Raw genomic sequence first — 17,675 nt, 5'->3', positions numbered from 1 at the left:
AAACCATCCTATTCTCTTTAAGTGGCTCTCAAAATGGATCAAATCATTTGCAAATGGCATATGACATGCAAAATTTCCATACAAATTTCTTGTTACAGCTACGTGAAAATATCCTCTACAGTGAGTACGGTGGTGTAATGAGAATTGGATGGTCAAGATGACCTTGGGGTGTGTGTTTGAATGCTTTTGACTATCCGATGCTCACCGCACCATATTCACTGAGTCATTGCAGAGAATAACCGCTCTACGGCTGCTAATAAAACATTAATAAAGCAATGGACGGTTAGAATTAATTTATAAAAATATATGAAGGGTTGAGATTAAAGAAAGTGAGTATAACTTCTTATCGCTCTGTCGCTGCTACAGTTCTACCGCTCCAAACCCGATAGTCACGGACTCACGAGCCCCTCCTCCGTAACAGCATTGTCAGTAGTCACGCAGGTACCCTTCTTCCCCTCTCTCATTCACTTTCTTCTCCGTTGCCGTTGCCGGAGAAGGCGTTCCGTCTCCCTCTCCCTCTTTCTCTGTTAAGAATTACGAACTGAAACTTCCTTCTTCTTCTTTTAAGGGGCTGTAATTTTCCCTTTTTCCTCTTGGTAATGAATTATTTATTCAACCCCTCCCACCCCACCCCCCAAACAAAAAAAAAAAAAAAAAATGCATGGAAAATTTGAAACAAGTTGTAATTGGCTTAGTAGGTCGGCCTTGTTTAATAAGTTAAAGATTGTGGTTTGATAGTCAGGTCCTACAGCCGGACACAGACACACAGAAATAAGTATTGTTTGGTTTTGGAATTGATGTTAGAGAGAGAAGTAAAATATCATTTTGATGTTTTTAGGAATATTATTATCAATTTGGTAGATGGAAACCTATTGTTCCTGGTTCTGTTCCATTATTCCAAAAAAAAAAATCTTTAATGAGATATTGTATAGATCAGATTCTTAAGGTCATTGTTGAAATTAAACATGGTGGGCATAATTGATATTCATGTGTAAACTGTGTTCCCGTTTTTGGATTTGGGTAAGAGTTAAGCAGAAGTATTTAATTTTCAACTAAAAATTCATGGTTCTTTATTTCAGATCCCGAACTATAAATGCAATGTGTAATTCAGAATGTATGCCTTAAGTTTTTTTCTCCTTTAAATGCAATAAAGCCATGTTACTAAATTTAATCTTTTCCAAACTATAGGCTCAGGACAAAGACCATGGAAGGTGGCTGATGCTAGACTTGTGCTTGAAGATGGTTCTATATGGAGGGCCAAGTCGTTTGGTGCTATGGGAACCCAAGTCGGCGAAGTGGTGTTCAACACATCTTTGACAGGGTAAGGGTTTTTTTTTTTTAAATTTATTTTTTATTTTTTTATTTTTTTTATTGATGATTAATTCTTCTCTAAGTTAAAGAATTTTTTGTGACTCTCTAGGGGAAGCATATTCTTTTAGGGTGTGAGGTCGACCTAATTGCACCATATTTATCCTTCTCTGCATTGCAGTGGGTTCTTGGAGTTGAATCTCTGAACTCTGTGGTGGCCTCCTGTTATTCTAGTTTTCTACCTTGGTATAGTAGCTGTCAAACAAATCTTAGGGAAGTGTACTTTTGAATTATAATATGTCTTTTTCTTAGCATTTTGGTTGAAGATGCTTACCTTTCCCTGAGTGCTGTGCTTTCTGAACTGTGATATCTTGAATTGAATGGCCAACTGATGCCATTGCACAATGGATAAATTAGGGGGTTATTTTTATTATCTTATACCTGTTACTGGATTTGTAGAAGATAGACTAATTAGTTTCAAATTCCAATTTCAGTTTTAGAGTTTGAGTAAGACATTTTCTTTTTCTGTTTATATATATATATATATATATATAAGAAAGAAAGATAGACCATCAACGTAGTTCAGAATTGGATCAAATATTATTTGAGTTGTTTGTTGCTGTGAGAGCATGTACAGGATTCAATTGGTGATTCTTCCTTCCCTTCTAGTCCCCTCTTTTTTGAGTTGAACTTTATTGAACCACCTTGTTTCTTCCTAAACTTTGGTACTTCTTTGAGCGACTCAGCTTACAAAATCTGGAGTTCATACCTTGTGTGGATTGTGAGTTCCATAACCAAGTTCAGACAAGGTCTGGTGATTTCCACCAGACTTGATATCATTGCTTTCTTTTTTATTATTGAGTTTTCTTTTGGAGTTGTCGACTTGATAGCAGTGCTTTCTTGTTTATTATTGAGTTCTCTTTTGGAGTTGTCTTCAGTTGGACTCAAGAGGGCTGGGAGTTGCGAATCACTTAAGATTTTAGGTCACTTTGACACCATATTCCTCTCCAGTCTCAGTTCTGGTTTGAACAGGTCGCTTTCAGCCTTTGAATTAGCTACTACTGATGAGTTAACCTTCGCTGCAGTCGGCTGGCGGAGATGGTAGGGAAGGGCATTTCTTGCCGTCATCCCCACTTTCAGCTGTTAATCTGTACCTATCCACCCGATGTGATAGAGCGATTCCTGTCTGATTCCCCTTTGATCCGATGCCTACTACCTATCATAAAGGCAGCCAGCAGTCCATGGCTGGCTGACATATCACGGTTTCGCCATCAGAGGGAGGGGAGGGAAAAAAGGAGTCAATCACCTAGGCAATCCCAAATAGCCTGATCTTTATTACAACCGATCCTTCACGTGCAACCAAGGAAGCCTACCGTTGGTTCGTGTTCTTGACGTAGGGGGAGGAGATGGGTTCTTTCAAATTAACAAATAAATCCCATGTCTATATTTGTGATTTTGCCTTTAGTCCTTTAATTCATTCATCGCCTCTCTCATTGTTAGTTCCAGAATTACCGTCTCTTTTAAAACTAATTCATGGTTTGGTCCCAAATTCGGTTGATGTACTTGTAAGGGCTTGATTTGTCCCCCTAATTACGAAATTGGTATTAACATTGGATTAAGTGAGTTATATTGTTTGGGTGGGCCTATAGTGATAGGGTTTTCAAACTCAGGTTTGCATCAATTGGCATTAGCGGTAGGTTCTCTTGTAGTTTCTGTCCATGACAGACAATCTCACGTCTCCAATCCTGAGTTGCGCAATTTATATCGAGAATTGGCTGAGAGTCACCAGAAGACTGAGGTTCGTGGTTCAAGAAGTTTGTAACAAAATATTTTGCGAAACCATTGAATTTCTCTCGAAACTTTGCATATTATGGTGGTCTAATGGCTATATTTGGCTCGAAACTTCATATAGACCATAATTAAGTATCCTTAGACACAAAAGAACCTTTAGATTGTTAAAAAACACACTTAAAATGTTAGTTGGTTTTGTACCCTAGGTTGGTAGTGTAGACGTACCTTGGCTGTATATTGCTCAAATATAGCCTACGCTACACGTAATTTAGTTATATAACATACAAAAACAAATGAAAACAATTAAAATATGGAATTGCAATTTACAAAGGGAGAAAAATTATTTAATATTATTAAATGTCAAAATGTTGCAATTTACGATTACAAGTACACCATTCATGTACAAGTGTATAAGTGTTACAACTTACAACTATTACTCCATAACTGAACAGTCAATGGCTAAGTATTCATTTTATTTTATTTTTCCAAAAAATTGTTGCAAGAAAATCAAATTTAAACCAGATAAATTTAAAAATAATTTTTAAAAACAGAAAATTAAATCCTACTATGTGAAGCCATAGATCGGCCTATGATATCTTCGTTCATTTGATGAAAGTCATCATCTGTTTGGCGGAAGTTAATTTGATACACTTCAAATGAGAACATAAAACACCATCCCCTTGATCATGATCTCTAATGAGAGCACTATTATGAAATTTATGCACTATCATTTGGATATAGATTTTTTTTTATTTTTCTAAGGTTGTGGAGTATTGTTGGATTTTTTGAAAATAATATAAAGGGCTGATTTAGGGCGGACCTCGGTGCAATGGTAAGATTGCTCCACTGTGACCTAGTGGTTGCAAGTTTGAGTCGTGAAACAACCTCTGCACAAAGCAAGGTTAAGGCTGCATCATAGTTGTCAAGGTGTCGCCTTACTACAATACGCAACACTTATTTATGTCAAACATTATCTAATCATTTACTTAAGATATTATTAATAAAAAAGCAAATATTCCCTATTTGAATCCAATAAAAATATTTTAAAAATCAAAGTTCAAAATGAAGAAGAGTCAACCCCCTAGTCCAAGAACAAAATACCATTTTTTTGTTGTCGGGGCGATTTTCAATTTTCAAATGCTTCGATTTTTCTCAATTCTGAAACTCTTATAAATCTTATCATGGTAGAACATTGTTAAAAATTAAAAATCCAATAAAATAATATTTTGTTTTGATGTCCATAAAATTATTTTCATTCACGCGATTTTAACAACATTCACACACTTTAAAATAAGTTTGACCGGAATATAATTTTGTCATTACAACTAAGATTCAAGTAATCTTATACTTGTTGAAAATCTGCTTTTGTGCTCTACCTAATACAAAAAGTCTCATGTAGAAATAAAATCATTTGACCTGTCAAACTTATTTGAGAACAAGAATATTTCTCTAAATGTTGATTTTTTGATGATTTGATGTGGCTTAGTGTTGATTTTTGATGATATAAGGTATATGTAGCATACTAAATAATATTAGAAAAGATGGATAATAAAAAATAACACTTAGGCACCTTGGTCGCCTGCCTAGGTGTGGGTGCTTTGCCACCCCTCCACCGCCTTGGGTTGCCTTGGAGCCTTGACAACTGTGAGTTGTGTACATTATGAGCCTTCATAGACCCTGCAGTGGTGGGAGCCTTGGGCATTGGGTGCACCCTTATAAAGGGCTGATTTATTTATCGAAGAAGTGAAAGGCCAATTTGAAGCATTATCATTTGGGAGGAAGAGAAATTCTAGATCTTTGATGCCAAATTTTTTGAATTCATATGTTTGGTGCCTAAATCAATATATCTGTGCATGATGTTCAAAGAACATTTGGACACAAAAGAGTAAACTGTGACATCATTTGTAAACAATTTTTGTTATTAATGGTGCATTAACAGCACAAAAGGCCTCATTCCTGTACTGCGAATATTGCAAGTATAAAAGAAAAGATTGAGAATTGAGGTAGTCAAACAATTGAAAATGAAGTTGAACAAATTATATATTCATAAAGTTGGTTTGCTTTCTTAACTTAGATTCTAAGTTGGAACAATTCACATTCAGTCATGTATGCAACCTTAGCATTGTTAAGATATCATCCTGAAACATAGCAGTTTTCCAAGTCTCTGGGTGAAAATCCTCATTTCAGCTGATGTCCATTGTCCATTTAGGCTTAATGTCATCTTAATTCATTCTAGGGATGGTCTTTGAGAGAATTATTTCAGAAAGAATTTTTTTTTCACACCCCCATGCACTCGTGTGGGAAGTAACTATTATTGAAAGAGAATTAAAAAATAATAATAATAAAATAAAATAAAATAAAATAAATGAAGCTATCAAGGACCAGAATAAAAAGATATGGAACACCAAAACTTGTACTACTTCTACTACTTCCATGACTGCCGTTACTGGCACTGTTGCTCTTAGACCTCCACTTTTAGAAAGTTGACGTGGGACAGGTGAAAATAATGGTGAAATTACAATAGAAATGATGTCTGTGCAGATTTAGAGGAAATATGGACACATTGTATGTGTATAATTTGAGGAATTTGATGTTTGTTATGCCATGTAACATAGTCTGATTGATTGATTGGTTTTTCGTGAGGTCTGTGATCATGTGAGTCTGATTTTGCAGGTACCAGGAAATTCTAACTGACCCAAGTTATGCTGGCCAGTTTGTTTTGATGACGAACCCGCAAATTGGCAATACTGGTGTTAATTTGGGTAGGTGAAGTTCTCAGTTTTCACTTTCTGAATTTTACATTTTATCATCTACGTTTTTTCCCCCCTTCTAAAGTCAACAATGCCTTCTTCCTTATAGATGATGAAGAATCAGGGCAATGCTTCCTTGGCGGTTTGGTGATCAGAAGCTTAAGTATCAGGTACACTGGCCTCTCAATTTTTCTGTTCCAAAATATAAATGCTCGACTTTTAACTCATTCTTTTCATTTCAAGCCAATTTTTTCCAGTACCTCAAATTGGAGATGCAGACAAACTCTTGGTGATTATTTAGAAGAAAGGAACATCATGGGTATATGTAAGTCTGTCATTATAATTTGTGGCTGCTACTATGCTTCAGAGGATCTAGTATATATATATATATACACACACACACTAGTAAAACTGACATGTCCGAATGCACGTGGGGCATATGTCATGTGGCAAAGAGAGAAAGAAATGGACTTGGATTCATATTTGATAAAAGGAGAGGAGAAACATATAAGTTTAAACCAATTTGCATGATAGTTTTTCATTTGAAACATTTGTTTGTATATATGTCCAATCGATCTTTCCCACTCCCCACCTTTCCCTACAAAGTGACGAGCACATCAATCAAAGCACAAGGATAAACTGCTAATAGTACCCGGATGACTTAGCATCTTCGTATTGTCGTCCTATTCATCATCATTAACACTGGCGCCAAATGACTACCTACAACATTTTCATAAGCCTGCCCAATTGGCTGAACCAAGTACTTGGCCCTATGAGACTTTTCCTGCCATAGTAAAAAATTTCATTTCAGTATATGGGAGGATAAAAATCAGCATTTCCCTAATATAAAAACAGAAAAAAAAAACAAGTTAGGATATTCTCATCTAAGAAATGCATTAGCTAGAGTTTATCCAAAGCCTCTAATAACACATGCAAATCATTCTGCATACAATAGGCAAGAAACAATTCTTGCATCTTTGGGCTTATGCACCAAGGATATGCCCCAGGTTTGGTTGGCTTTGTTCATTAGGTTAGGCTGATTTTATCAAGTGTACATTTAAATACGACCAGGACATCTCCTCCACCCCCCTACAAAAAAAAATTCCTCTATAATGCCACTTGTTATTTCTTTTTCTTCCGTCCACTCTCCCTAGTTAGAATAATAGTAGAAAACTATTATAAAACCATCTCAAACATATTTGATTTCGGAGATTATATCCATAGGTGGAGATTCGAAGACATTGATGTTTGTAAAGATCAGCCCTAAGGAGAATGGCCTGAGTGAGACTCTATATATGCTCATTGAACTATGAAAGCAGAGTGAGAGGAATAAAGCCTGGTCTAGCCAAGAAGCAATTAGACAGCGCTGAGCTTGTGATATACAAACAGATGGTACAAATGTCAATTTTCAGTACAATATTCCCTTAGATAACAGATTGGTCAATACTTTTTGATCCATTTGTTTCTGTCCTCTACATCCGTGACCTTCTTTTAGGTTCAGAAATTTATGCAAAATATAAAGAGCAAAGAAGTTTTAAGAAAGGAAATGGAGGGTTCATGGTCTAGACCTGAAGGTGAAGGTAAGAGATCCAATAATAAGAACCTACAAGAAAAGGTATCACCAGAAATATTTTTCTTACAAGCTGGCTAATTAGAGATATTCTAAATAATAGGATCCCAATTTTTAAAGTATGATTCTAATTACAATTGTTATTTTCCAAGCAGTTTGAAGTTGTTTCTACATATTAATAATTAAAACTCCAATTTGTCATACCTTTGCTTGGGCATTGAAAGAGCTTCTTACTGCCTTCACTTCAAAATCTTAAATTTCTCCGAGGTCGGTAATGTTTCAAGCTACTTAACTACAATAGATACCTTGAATTCCATTACCAGAACTGGACTTTATTCCTCCCTTACCTTTTGCACATAGTTTATGAAATTGCTTTAATAACACACTTATCTACCTTTATGGTCAACCATGATACTGAAAATTAGGAAGTTGACTATTTATTAAAGCTTGTCTTCTTAAGACCTAATATACCTTATGTTGCTTGAAAATATAAAAAAATCAAGAAAGTGTTTCCTGTTCTATTTTCCTTTCTGTTATCAATGTAGAAAAAAAAACTTGATTTAATCTGTTGGGGTGATGTCCAAAGTAATCATCATATCCCATGCTTATTCTTTCTACCAGCAGAGTTTAATATCTTAAATCTACCAAATCAAAAGGTCAGGCTAATTTTGATCGGGCACAATTGTCCTAAAACTCTAAAGTAAATTGGTTATTGAAGCAGTTTCTTAACTTGTGACTCTTTCCTTTTTGTAAATGAAAAATCTATTAGAAAAACTTGATGAAGAGGCTTTATCGATGATAACAAACATAAGGTTGGATTGCAACTGACCTGTAATAGACGCATGCTTGGGGTGCTTCATCTTCTCAAGCTCAAGCTGAGCTTCCATGAACATTTGCATCCTCTGGAACTTAAGGTCCTTGTTGAACTCCATCCTCTGCCTCTCCAACTCCATCATTTGTTCTTGCTTAGAACTTTCAATCTTCTCATGAATCTCCACGAAATAAAAAACTCAATTCAATATGTAATTATAAAAATGGATATTATTATTATTGTTTACCCTACAAAGCAAGTACCTGAAGACAAGGCTATTGTTGCTGCTGCTGCTTTGTTTCCATGTCTGCTGCAAATTTCCTAAACATCGAGAAACCAATCATGAAGGGGTTGATCAAGAATTCTGATGAGAATTACCAAATTTAATATTCAACATTTTCCAACCTTGTAATTGGCCTATGAAGTGGAATAGGGGGATCTTATCACAGGTGGTCTGTTTTCTGATTGAAATAGAACAATATTAGTAAATATATATAAAAATTAATAAACTATCTAAGATTGATGGAAATATCAGATTAGAAGTTTTGAAATTACTCTGAGAGGCTTTTTTTGTTGACTCTACACAGGTAAGGAGCAGCTCCCACTAAATTCATATTAATGTTGCTTAAAGCTCTTTGATTGTATCCAATCTTTGGAATGGATTTCCCACCCCCATCCGTAGAGCACCTTGGAAATGTGCCAGTCTAGCCAAACCCATATTGTTCTTTGATCTAGCCACATTGATGATCTACAAGAAAAAAAAAAATAATAATAATAATCCATGAGAAGAAAAGAACCTAATTCGGGACTCCTTTACAGTTCATAGACCGAAACTTTTACATACATAGCTCTATAGCATAGCCTGACAACGATTCGTAAAACCTGTACAAGAACAACAGTGACACAAAATCACAGGTACCAGAAACAAAAAAGAAGTAGAAATCTACTGAGGCCACTTTTCTGACATTCTATAATCCAAAAATCCCAAGAAAATGGTAACAATAATAATAAATAAATAAAAATATCTTGAACAATTACATTAAACTAAAAGAAAAAATGCGAAAAGATTACCAAACCCCCAATTTGCACTACTCTGAGCGGTGAGCGACCTCCTCTGGCAAAGAATTAAGAAATTAGTCACAAAGACAAAAGAAAACTAACACATTTAATTATAAATGAAAACTAAATTAAGAAAGCAAATTTTTCTACCAAAACATTGAGAGATATGGGGTATAAGGAAACTAATATTTAAAACATATTTGGTAGGAGAGGGCGTGAGATTTTGAGACTGAGTGGAAGACTAAAGATTTTTTTAGACAAAATATAGAATGATATTATGCTGTCAAAAAATAAATAATGATATTATTAAATAAAATATATTTCACAAAGAGAGAGAAAGGGAAGAGAGAAAGAGAAAAAGTCATATTTTTTTTCTGGTAAAAAGAAACTCCTAAAATCTAGATTTATTTTCTAGATTAAAGGATAAAAAGAGAGGTAGGTGACGTGAGAGAGAGAGAGGAGTGAAAAAATTTTAAAATATAATTTTTTTTTGAATAAAAAAGACTCCTAAAATATAGATTTTTTTTTTGAAAGATATATATATATATATATTTAGAAAGATATAGTTTTTTTTTTTTTTTTTTTTTCCAGTCGCAAGAAAGATATAGATAAAATGAGAGGAATGTGAGTGAGGAGAGAGAAAATTTAGAATCTTTTTTTTTTTAACTTCTAAAATATATATATTTTTTCTAAGATAGAAATAGATTAAAAGGGAAAAAGAAAGGAATGTGAGAGAAGTGGGAGAAAATTTAGAAACTTTTTTTTTAATTGGTAAAAACAACTCCTAAAATATATTAAAAGAGAAAAAGTGAGGAACGTGAGAGAGAAAGGAGGGAGAGGTTTTGAAATAAAGAAACTAAAATTTTGAAGAATATTCTTACCAATTTTTTTTTTTTTTTTTTGAAGAATATTTAAAAATAAAAAAATATAAAGGGTACCAAAAATATCAGAAAAATAAAAAGGATTGACAGAAAGGATAATGAAAAAGATAAGGGATTCAAATAAGCAAGATGAGTAAAGTAGTCAAATAAAAGATTAGCCACAAAGCATGAGTACATGCTTTTATAATAGTATGATATATATATATATATATATATATCATTGTATATATATATATATATATATTTTTTTTTTTCTTTTCTTTTCCTGATTACCATTGTAGATTCTGTTTTGTTTTTTAATTGTGACTTGTTGATTAATTTCCTTGATACTGCTTTTTGTGTGACAGATGATGTGGATACACGTGCAGTCACACGCAGATTGAGAGAATATGGAAGCCTCGTAGGTGTACTGACAACAGAAGATTCCAAAACTGATGAGGAGCTGTTGCAAATGTCCCATACATGGGATATTGTTGGTATGATTAACTTCGTAAGCTTCGTTAAGTTAACATTGCACTGAGTGTTACAAACTCTGGTTGAGATGTTATAGAACATTGCCAGATATCTGACCTCTTTTTCCTTATGTGATTAGGTGTTGATTTGATTAGTGGTGTCTCCTGCAATGCTCCGTATGAATGGCTCAAGAAAACAGATCCAGAATGGGAATTCATCACCAATGGAAGAGCTGGGGAGAATCTTCATGTTAGTTGTTTTAATTTTGTGGAAATTATTTGACATGAAATACATGTGTATGATTTCGACCTTCTAGCCCTCATTTTTACCTTTTTATTGTATCTTGGGTGAAGGTTGTCGCATATGATTTTGGAATCAAGCATAATATCCTGAGGCGCTTGGCATCTCAGGGATGCAAAATCACAGTTGTCCCTTCAACTTGGCCAGCTTCAGAAACTCTTAAACTGTGTCCAGATGGAGTCCTCTTTAGCAATGGACCAGGAGACCCATCTGCAGTTCCTTATGCTGTTGAAACGGTGAGGGAAATTGTGGGAAAGGTTCCTGTATTTGGAATTTGCATGGGTCATCAGTTACTTGGTTTGGCATTGGGTGGGAAAACTTTTAAAATGAAGTTTGGTCACCATGGAGGAAACCACCCAGTACGCAACCTCCAGAATGGTTGTGTTGAGATTAGTGCTCAGGTGTGTCAATCTTACTTTATTATCCAAGTAAAGCGCTTCTAACTTGCAATGACTTCATAAATCGTTGAAAAGTTGCATTTGTGGTCATATTTTTTACAGTTCTGTTATCTATTCAAGTAACATTTTTGTTGGGACATTCATTCTTTCTTACTTGCATGCATTCATATGTCCTAATGCCACTTTTTCATATTTAAACCTTCATCTGGCAGAATCATAACTACGCAGTTGATCATGCATCTCTTCCTGAGGGTGTGGAAGTGACTCATGTCAATCTGAATGATGGAAGTTGTGCTGGTCTTGCCTTCCCTGCATTAAAAGTCATGACCCTTCAGTACCACCCAGAAGCATCTCCAGGTCCTCATGATTCAGATCCTGGTAATGTAACTCATCCTTGTGCATCTCATTAATATTCATATACATGAATATGTTGGTGAAAATGGATTATGAAACTGAGTTTGTGGTTTGGATCCCCATGGTAGCATTGTCATACATGAATTACATATAATTCACAGATATGTACGCATCATCTTTGGTGACATTTTGCATATACCCTGACCTTTATGGTAACACAGAGATGCTGTCATGCAGTATGATGAAGTACATCCGTACATAAAAACTATATGGTCTCCTATTTCTAAGATATGAAAATGCTTCATGCAGCTTTCTCAGAATTCATAGAACTGATGAGAAAAGAAAAGTAACATGTCATGACATCTGCGCGAGTCTCATGCACTGCAGGCAAAGGTAACATTGATGGTTTTTGTTCCATGGCTAGGGTGTGTCGAAATGATTTATTTTGCATATTGTTCTTTGCTATTTGTCCTCATCCCTTTTGGGCATTATGGCATCAATTTATGTTTGTTAGAAAACTTTTGAAGTATCGTTCTTTGCTATTTCTTGGGACTAAGCAAATAATAAAAGCAATTCAAATATTTACTTGCTACTGTTCTCCCATGAATTGGAAACTTCGAATTTTTAATTTATATCCTGTTCTATGTTAACAGCATCAATCATACATAAGCTTTGGTGATTATTGATTGAAAGATATGGGCACCAAATTGTGGATTTAACTTTTAAGGGTTTGCACTGATTTCTCAGTCCAGACAGAGGGCTTCATTTGTTTTATTTATGATAAAAGAAATATTTGATTAAGAAGCAGAGAATATCAGGTCCATGATATTATCAGTGATACAACCTTTGTATTACTAATTCTGGCCTTACGTTCTATGTTATGTGCAATTCCTAGTATTTCCTACCAAATGTCTATCTTGCTTTAGGAACATGATGGACCTTTATTTTTTATTGCTAGAAGGATTCATATATATTAAAAAGAAAAGAGAACAGGAAAAACAATAAACAAGGCTGGACTACCCAGACCTACACCGGAGAGAGAATCCCCACCTTTGGCATTACCATCAGCAGGAACCTCAATCTGCCCTTAAGGGAAGCGAAATTTAGGACTAGGCATTGAGTAAAGCTAACTCCTCCCTAATGTGAACTGGAAATCAACCAGTGGCTGAAACCCCAGACCTAGCCACCTCCCTTGCTAGAAAATCCACAGTAGGATTAGCCTCCTTATAGCAGCGCGTGATTTTCCACAGAATGGTATTGAGGAATGGTTGCATGAATGACCAAACTTGAAGACCAAACCAAGGAATGTTGTTTATATGAATTGAGGCTACCACTGATTCAGTGTCTGACTCAATAAGCCCTCCATAATACCAGCAAACCCTGCCTCATATGTCATCTTAACCCCAATGAAGAGCTTAAAAGCAGATTACACTTTACCAGTGTGATCTCGGAAAACATCACCTGTACCTGATCGACCTGATAAAAAAGGATTGCACTATATCCCAAATCCCAACTTGGTTTCTGATAAAAAAAAAACCCACAATGACAAAACTATTGATCAAAATCGGAAAGCCAAACTTTGTTCAAATCAGACCTTAAAACGAAACCGAATTTCTCCCAAAACTACAACACCTTACAAATCCAACTGGATCTCAGCCACACATCACCAGTGGCTCCGCTTGAGAACTTGAATAAACCCTTCACAAAGGGGATGAAACCTTTCAAATTTTAAGATCTTATGAACAGAGTTCTGTTCAGCATTCTAGCATTCAGACAATCCCTTGCAAAGCAATTTTTGATTATTTATCCCTAGAGAATCTCAGGAACCTCCCGGAACTTTATCTTTCCTGACCCCAAACCCCTAATCCAGTTAGGTAAGAAGATCTGTGGACCATATACAGATGGCAGCCAAAAATAGGGATACAGAAAATCTCTGAAAAGAAGAACCATAAACACAAAAGAGAGGCATTTGCAACCCAAGCAGTTCATATGGTGACCAGAGAATCTCATATGCTTACAATTTGGCAAACCCATTCTTTTTTACGGCCAATTCCCTTTGTCTCTGCATCTTCTTAATGGATAGAAGTTAACCAGCCTCTGAGCTCAACCACCCTGAGGAAGGAAAAAAACCCTGTTGCTATTAAAGCTCAGTCTTGCCAAAAGCAGAGTCCAAACTTAGTTTTCCAAACACCAAATTCACACATGCCCTGATGCCAATTTCAAAACAAAAGTTGATAACTTGTCTAAAGGAACATGAAACAATACCAGAACAAATAAGGGTTAAGAAAACCGTAAGTCCGTCTCTCACCTCTCCTTCTTGAGTTCTCAACAATACACAAGCTTGGTGATGGTGATAGGCCTTGTCTCTCATATCGATGCTTAGTTTAAGTTTTGAGCTTGGTAGTTGGTACTAAGCATATGACATGTCAACACATGGTAGTCAGAAGGCCGATAAAATGAATTATTGACCTTCAAGCGTTGTTAATGTTTTCTCTTTTCAAGAGATAGATTAGAAGAGCCAAAGCATACAAAGCAGAAACGAGCAGGCCCAGACCCTATATTCTACAACATTTATTCCTTATAACAGCTGGAATACCTTTTGCAATAATAACACGGAAGTATCACAAACAAAATATCTCAATTTATTCTATTTCTTTTACAACATTTCTTGCTAATAAGCATCTGTACTTAGCTTTACTTTCTACAGATTTTTTTCTCTAATACATAGGAATGAATATATTTGAGGTTGAAGCAATTCAAAGGAAATATGGACTAGCAAATTTAATCTGCTAAGTGCTACTGATCTCAACTTACACTATTAGGTTTTTTTCCGCTGCCTTCTTCTAAACCATACTTCAATGTAGCAAGAAAAAAAAAAAAATTAGGAGCAACTAATGTGTTTATGAATGAAAATAATTATAGCAAGAAGACCCAGCTCAATAGGGATTAAGTCCAGTCAACTCGTGGGCTTAAGCCAGCCCAGTCCCAGTCCCAGTCACGAGCTTAGTATAGTTATTGTTAACATATGTACCACAATAGGGGGAGTGTCTCTATCTTGTTTTCCTTTATTGCTTTATGTCTTTAATTGTTAGTGGGAGTTGGGAGTAGTTGTCAGTTCCCTACTAAGTTAGTTTCCTGTTGAGACTAGGTTTAGTTTCCTATCAGATTACAATTGTATTTACCGAGTTTATAAATAAAGACCCAATTCACAATAGAACTCTAGAGTCTGAGTATGGTATATTGTGGGTTCAGCATCTTCTCATCTCTCTCTTTTCTTCTTCTTCCTTTACTGGTCTGGTTTGTTAAACTAGGCTTTCGTAACAGTTATCTTTTTATTTTAAGTCGTTTATTCAGTTTGAAACGCTCTCACTGCTGCATGGGCTGTTTCCTTTAAGTTTGGTTTCTTAATAGAGTTATGTTTCTATTAGCAATAGCATTTACATTCCGAATCAGATTAGGATTGTTGAATTAGATTTTCTATATAGGTGCAGCTTGTATGGGCCTTGCCACGGTTTGACGAATAAAAGTTTTATTGTCTTCTTCAATGGAGCAGCTGTGAGATTCATTGTAGGGTGGGAGATCCTCGGGATCAGTGAGACTCTGGTCTGCTTTATTGGTGGGAAGCCGTTAGCTATTTATCCTCTATATACTCTGTTTTCCCTTCAAGTAAGTACTGTTTCTAATTTCTGTTGTTATCACTGATTGAACACTTCTGTTAGCAGCACTTAATTTTCGGCTATAGGATTCACCAGAGTACCTGGTGACAGCCCTGTTTTGGGCTTGATTTTGTTGTTATTGGCGATCAAGAGAGATCTGGCCACCAGATCATCTGTGTCTCCCTAAAAGGGTTCTAGGGAATATCTTTGATGGTTTGATAGGTAATTTTGGAGTTAAATTTCAGGTTAGGTCTAGTTAATATTGGTAACGTAAACCACCAGATCATTCTTAAAAAAAAGGGATCTTAAACATCAGAAGGAATGACCGAAAAATAAAAGAAGCCATAACCTTGTTTTCTGGACCAAAGAGCACAGGCTATTTGACAACCTGGAGAGACGAGTGAGCCAAACAGTCGATCTCGTTGATGACAAGTCGCCAACTTGAATAAGAATGAAAAATTGAGAAACAGGAGAAAGAAAAAGAATTAGATCCTTGTCTCTTTGTTCGCAATAGGACAATGAGAAAACTTATAGTTTATAGTATTAGATGAAAGGTGATGTAGTTTCCTTTGAAATAAGACTGTAAAGAGCAGTAGGAGTTAGTTTTTCAATGAAGAATTTGGAATAAGTTTTAAATACTTCCAGATATCCTTCTCAGCAAAATTTTTTGGATTTCTTCTCAGAATATCCATTAAGGATAGCAATGGAAGAGTTAACCAAAATAATGCCTCTGGAGATGAATTACTGTAAGGAGCGTATTAAATAAATAATCCCATTTGCGAATGGTAATAGTTTTATAAACCTAGCTTGAAGATACCTCCAGAAGACATTCTGACAACTCCAAAGGCTTCCAAAATTCCAATGGCCATGAAGTGATTTATTGACAAAAAAGACTTAATGAGGAAAAAGAAATGCTTACTATTGAGGTCAAGGTTCTAGTTCTGCTTTTGGACTTGGCTTCGGTGAAAGCTGATATGATGATGATTTGTAGTTTATCATCTTATTCACTTCGCTGTAATCTTATGTAATAAGATGACAGGCAATCAATGAACCAATTTTTAGAAATAAAGTCATAATATCATAAGAGACAAGTATAATGCCAACTTCTACAATGGAACTAAATTTTGTATTGATTCTACAATATGATGATAGAAAGTTGTATTGGATGCAGCCTGTAATTGAAGGAAAAGCTAGCAGGACATAACAATGGAGTTCAAAAATAGGTTCAGATTGATAGATGAACAAAGAATGGTTATTAAATTCAGAAAAAAAAAGTTGATTCTCTTGATGGAGTCAGATCTGGCGACTGAATCTAGTTTTTTAAACCTTAGATGAAATTAACCCATGAATTGATAGCAACATGAGCTATGTGCCTGGCCCAGCCCCCAGAAAAATTCAGAATGGCACTCACCCAGCCAGTGTTGTGGATACAAAGTCTGTTAAGTCTTGGCTTGTAACCAATCTTATGTAATAGGACAAGAAATAGAGGAGAATGTGACGCTGATCCTCTCTAATTCTGAATTTCTGAATCTTGAAAGAGTTGAGGATCCAATGTTTTTATAGAACTAGGGGAATCAGCACTATTCACTGCAATCTACATAAAATCCAGTCTGAGCCATGGCCTGACTGATCTTACCACTTAAAACTGAGATATGAACCCATATCGGGTTGGTTAAGCACTTAGGCTGAAGCCTGAAAGGTCCCTGTTGAAGGCCACAGGGGACCACATTTTATTTTTCTATTACTCCAGTTCTGTACAGTACTGGCCTATGTCACAAAATCATATTGGGTTTGGGGTGGTGAGATCAAATCATGGATATATCTGATTCAGCTTGTCCTTCAATTTATGTCATTGATAGATCAAAGCTCGAGATCTAAGCCATTTTAATCCTCTGGAATGGTAATGGTAATCAGCTAAAAGATCTCTGTTCACCCAAATCTGTGAAACTATAATAATTATTTGCATCTCTGTACCTTCTCCTAGTTAGCTATGGTGTGAATGGCTCAGCCCATGAATTGAATCCATTATGCTGTTTTTTCCTTTTTCAAGGTTGCAGAAGATTTAAGTTGAGTTAGGCAAAGCCTCAACCTGGAGATTATAACCATATTTTGAAGGACAAAAGCACATTGATTTACTTAGTATGCAACTATGCATGGTTTGAAATAACCCCAGAAAACAACACTAATGTGTTCAACTGGACACCAAATGTTCTTCAAGTTTAGCCTCGACACTTCTTAGCCTAAGGGAAGGCTTTGGTCCACATAATATTCATGCACAAATGTAATGTTACGATTGAAACTTATGAATGGACATTTATAAGTATTATGCTCCCATTTCCAATCA

At 35.5% G+C, this 17,675-nt stretch overlaps 1 protein-coding gene across 8 annotated transcripts; it reads left to right on the top strand.

Moving 5' to 3' along the window:
* Nucleotides 1-331: 331 nt before the first annotated feature.
* LOC122058024 (carbamoyl-phosphate synthase small chain, chloroplastic-like) lies at nucleotides 332-17,675 on the top strand. 8 transcript variants are annotated; one of them, XM_042620403.1, is made up of 12 exons: nucleotides 332-441; nucleotides 1,189-1,321; nucleotides 1,421-1,554; nucleotides 5,773-5,861; nucleotides 5,959-6,019; nucleotides 6,107-6,174; nucleotides 10,518-10,646; nucleotides 10,763-10,872; nucleotides 10,977-11,324; nucleotides 11,534-11,699; nucleotides 11,985-12,068; nucleotides 17,382-17,675. In XM_042620403.1, the coding sequence occupies exons 2-11, from the start codon at nucleotides 1,250-1,252 to the stop codon at nucleotides 12,023-12,025; spliced, it is 1,218 nt and encodes a 405-aa protein (XP_042476337.1). In that variant the 5' UTR covers nucleotides 332-441; nucleotides 1,189-1,249; the 3' UTR covers nucleotides 12,026-12,068; nucleotides 17,382-17,675. The 8 variants fall into 8 exon arrangements, 6 of the variants coding, with proteins under 6 accessions (XP_042476337.1, XP_042476342.1, XP_042476343.1 ...); XM_042620409.1 differs by having other exon boundaries at nucleotides 366-596; nucleotides 10,977-11,159; XM_042620405.1 differs by lacking the exon at nucleotides 332-441 and adding an exon at nucleotides 999-1,020.

The sequence above is a fragment of the Macadamia integrifolia genome, chromosome 12 (genome assembly GCF_013358625.1).
Source record: "Macadamia integrifolia cultivar HAES 741 chromosome 12, SCU_Mint_v3, whole genome shotgun sequence".
Lineage (NCBI taxonomy): Eukaryota > Viridiplantae > Streptophyta > Magnoliopsida > Proteales > Proteaceae > Macadamia > Macadamia integrifolia.
The sequence above is the reverse complement of the archived record's forward strand: the minus strand, read 5'-3'. Positions and strand labels throughout refer to the sequence as shown.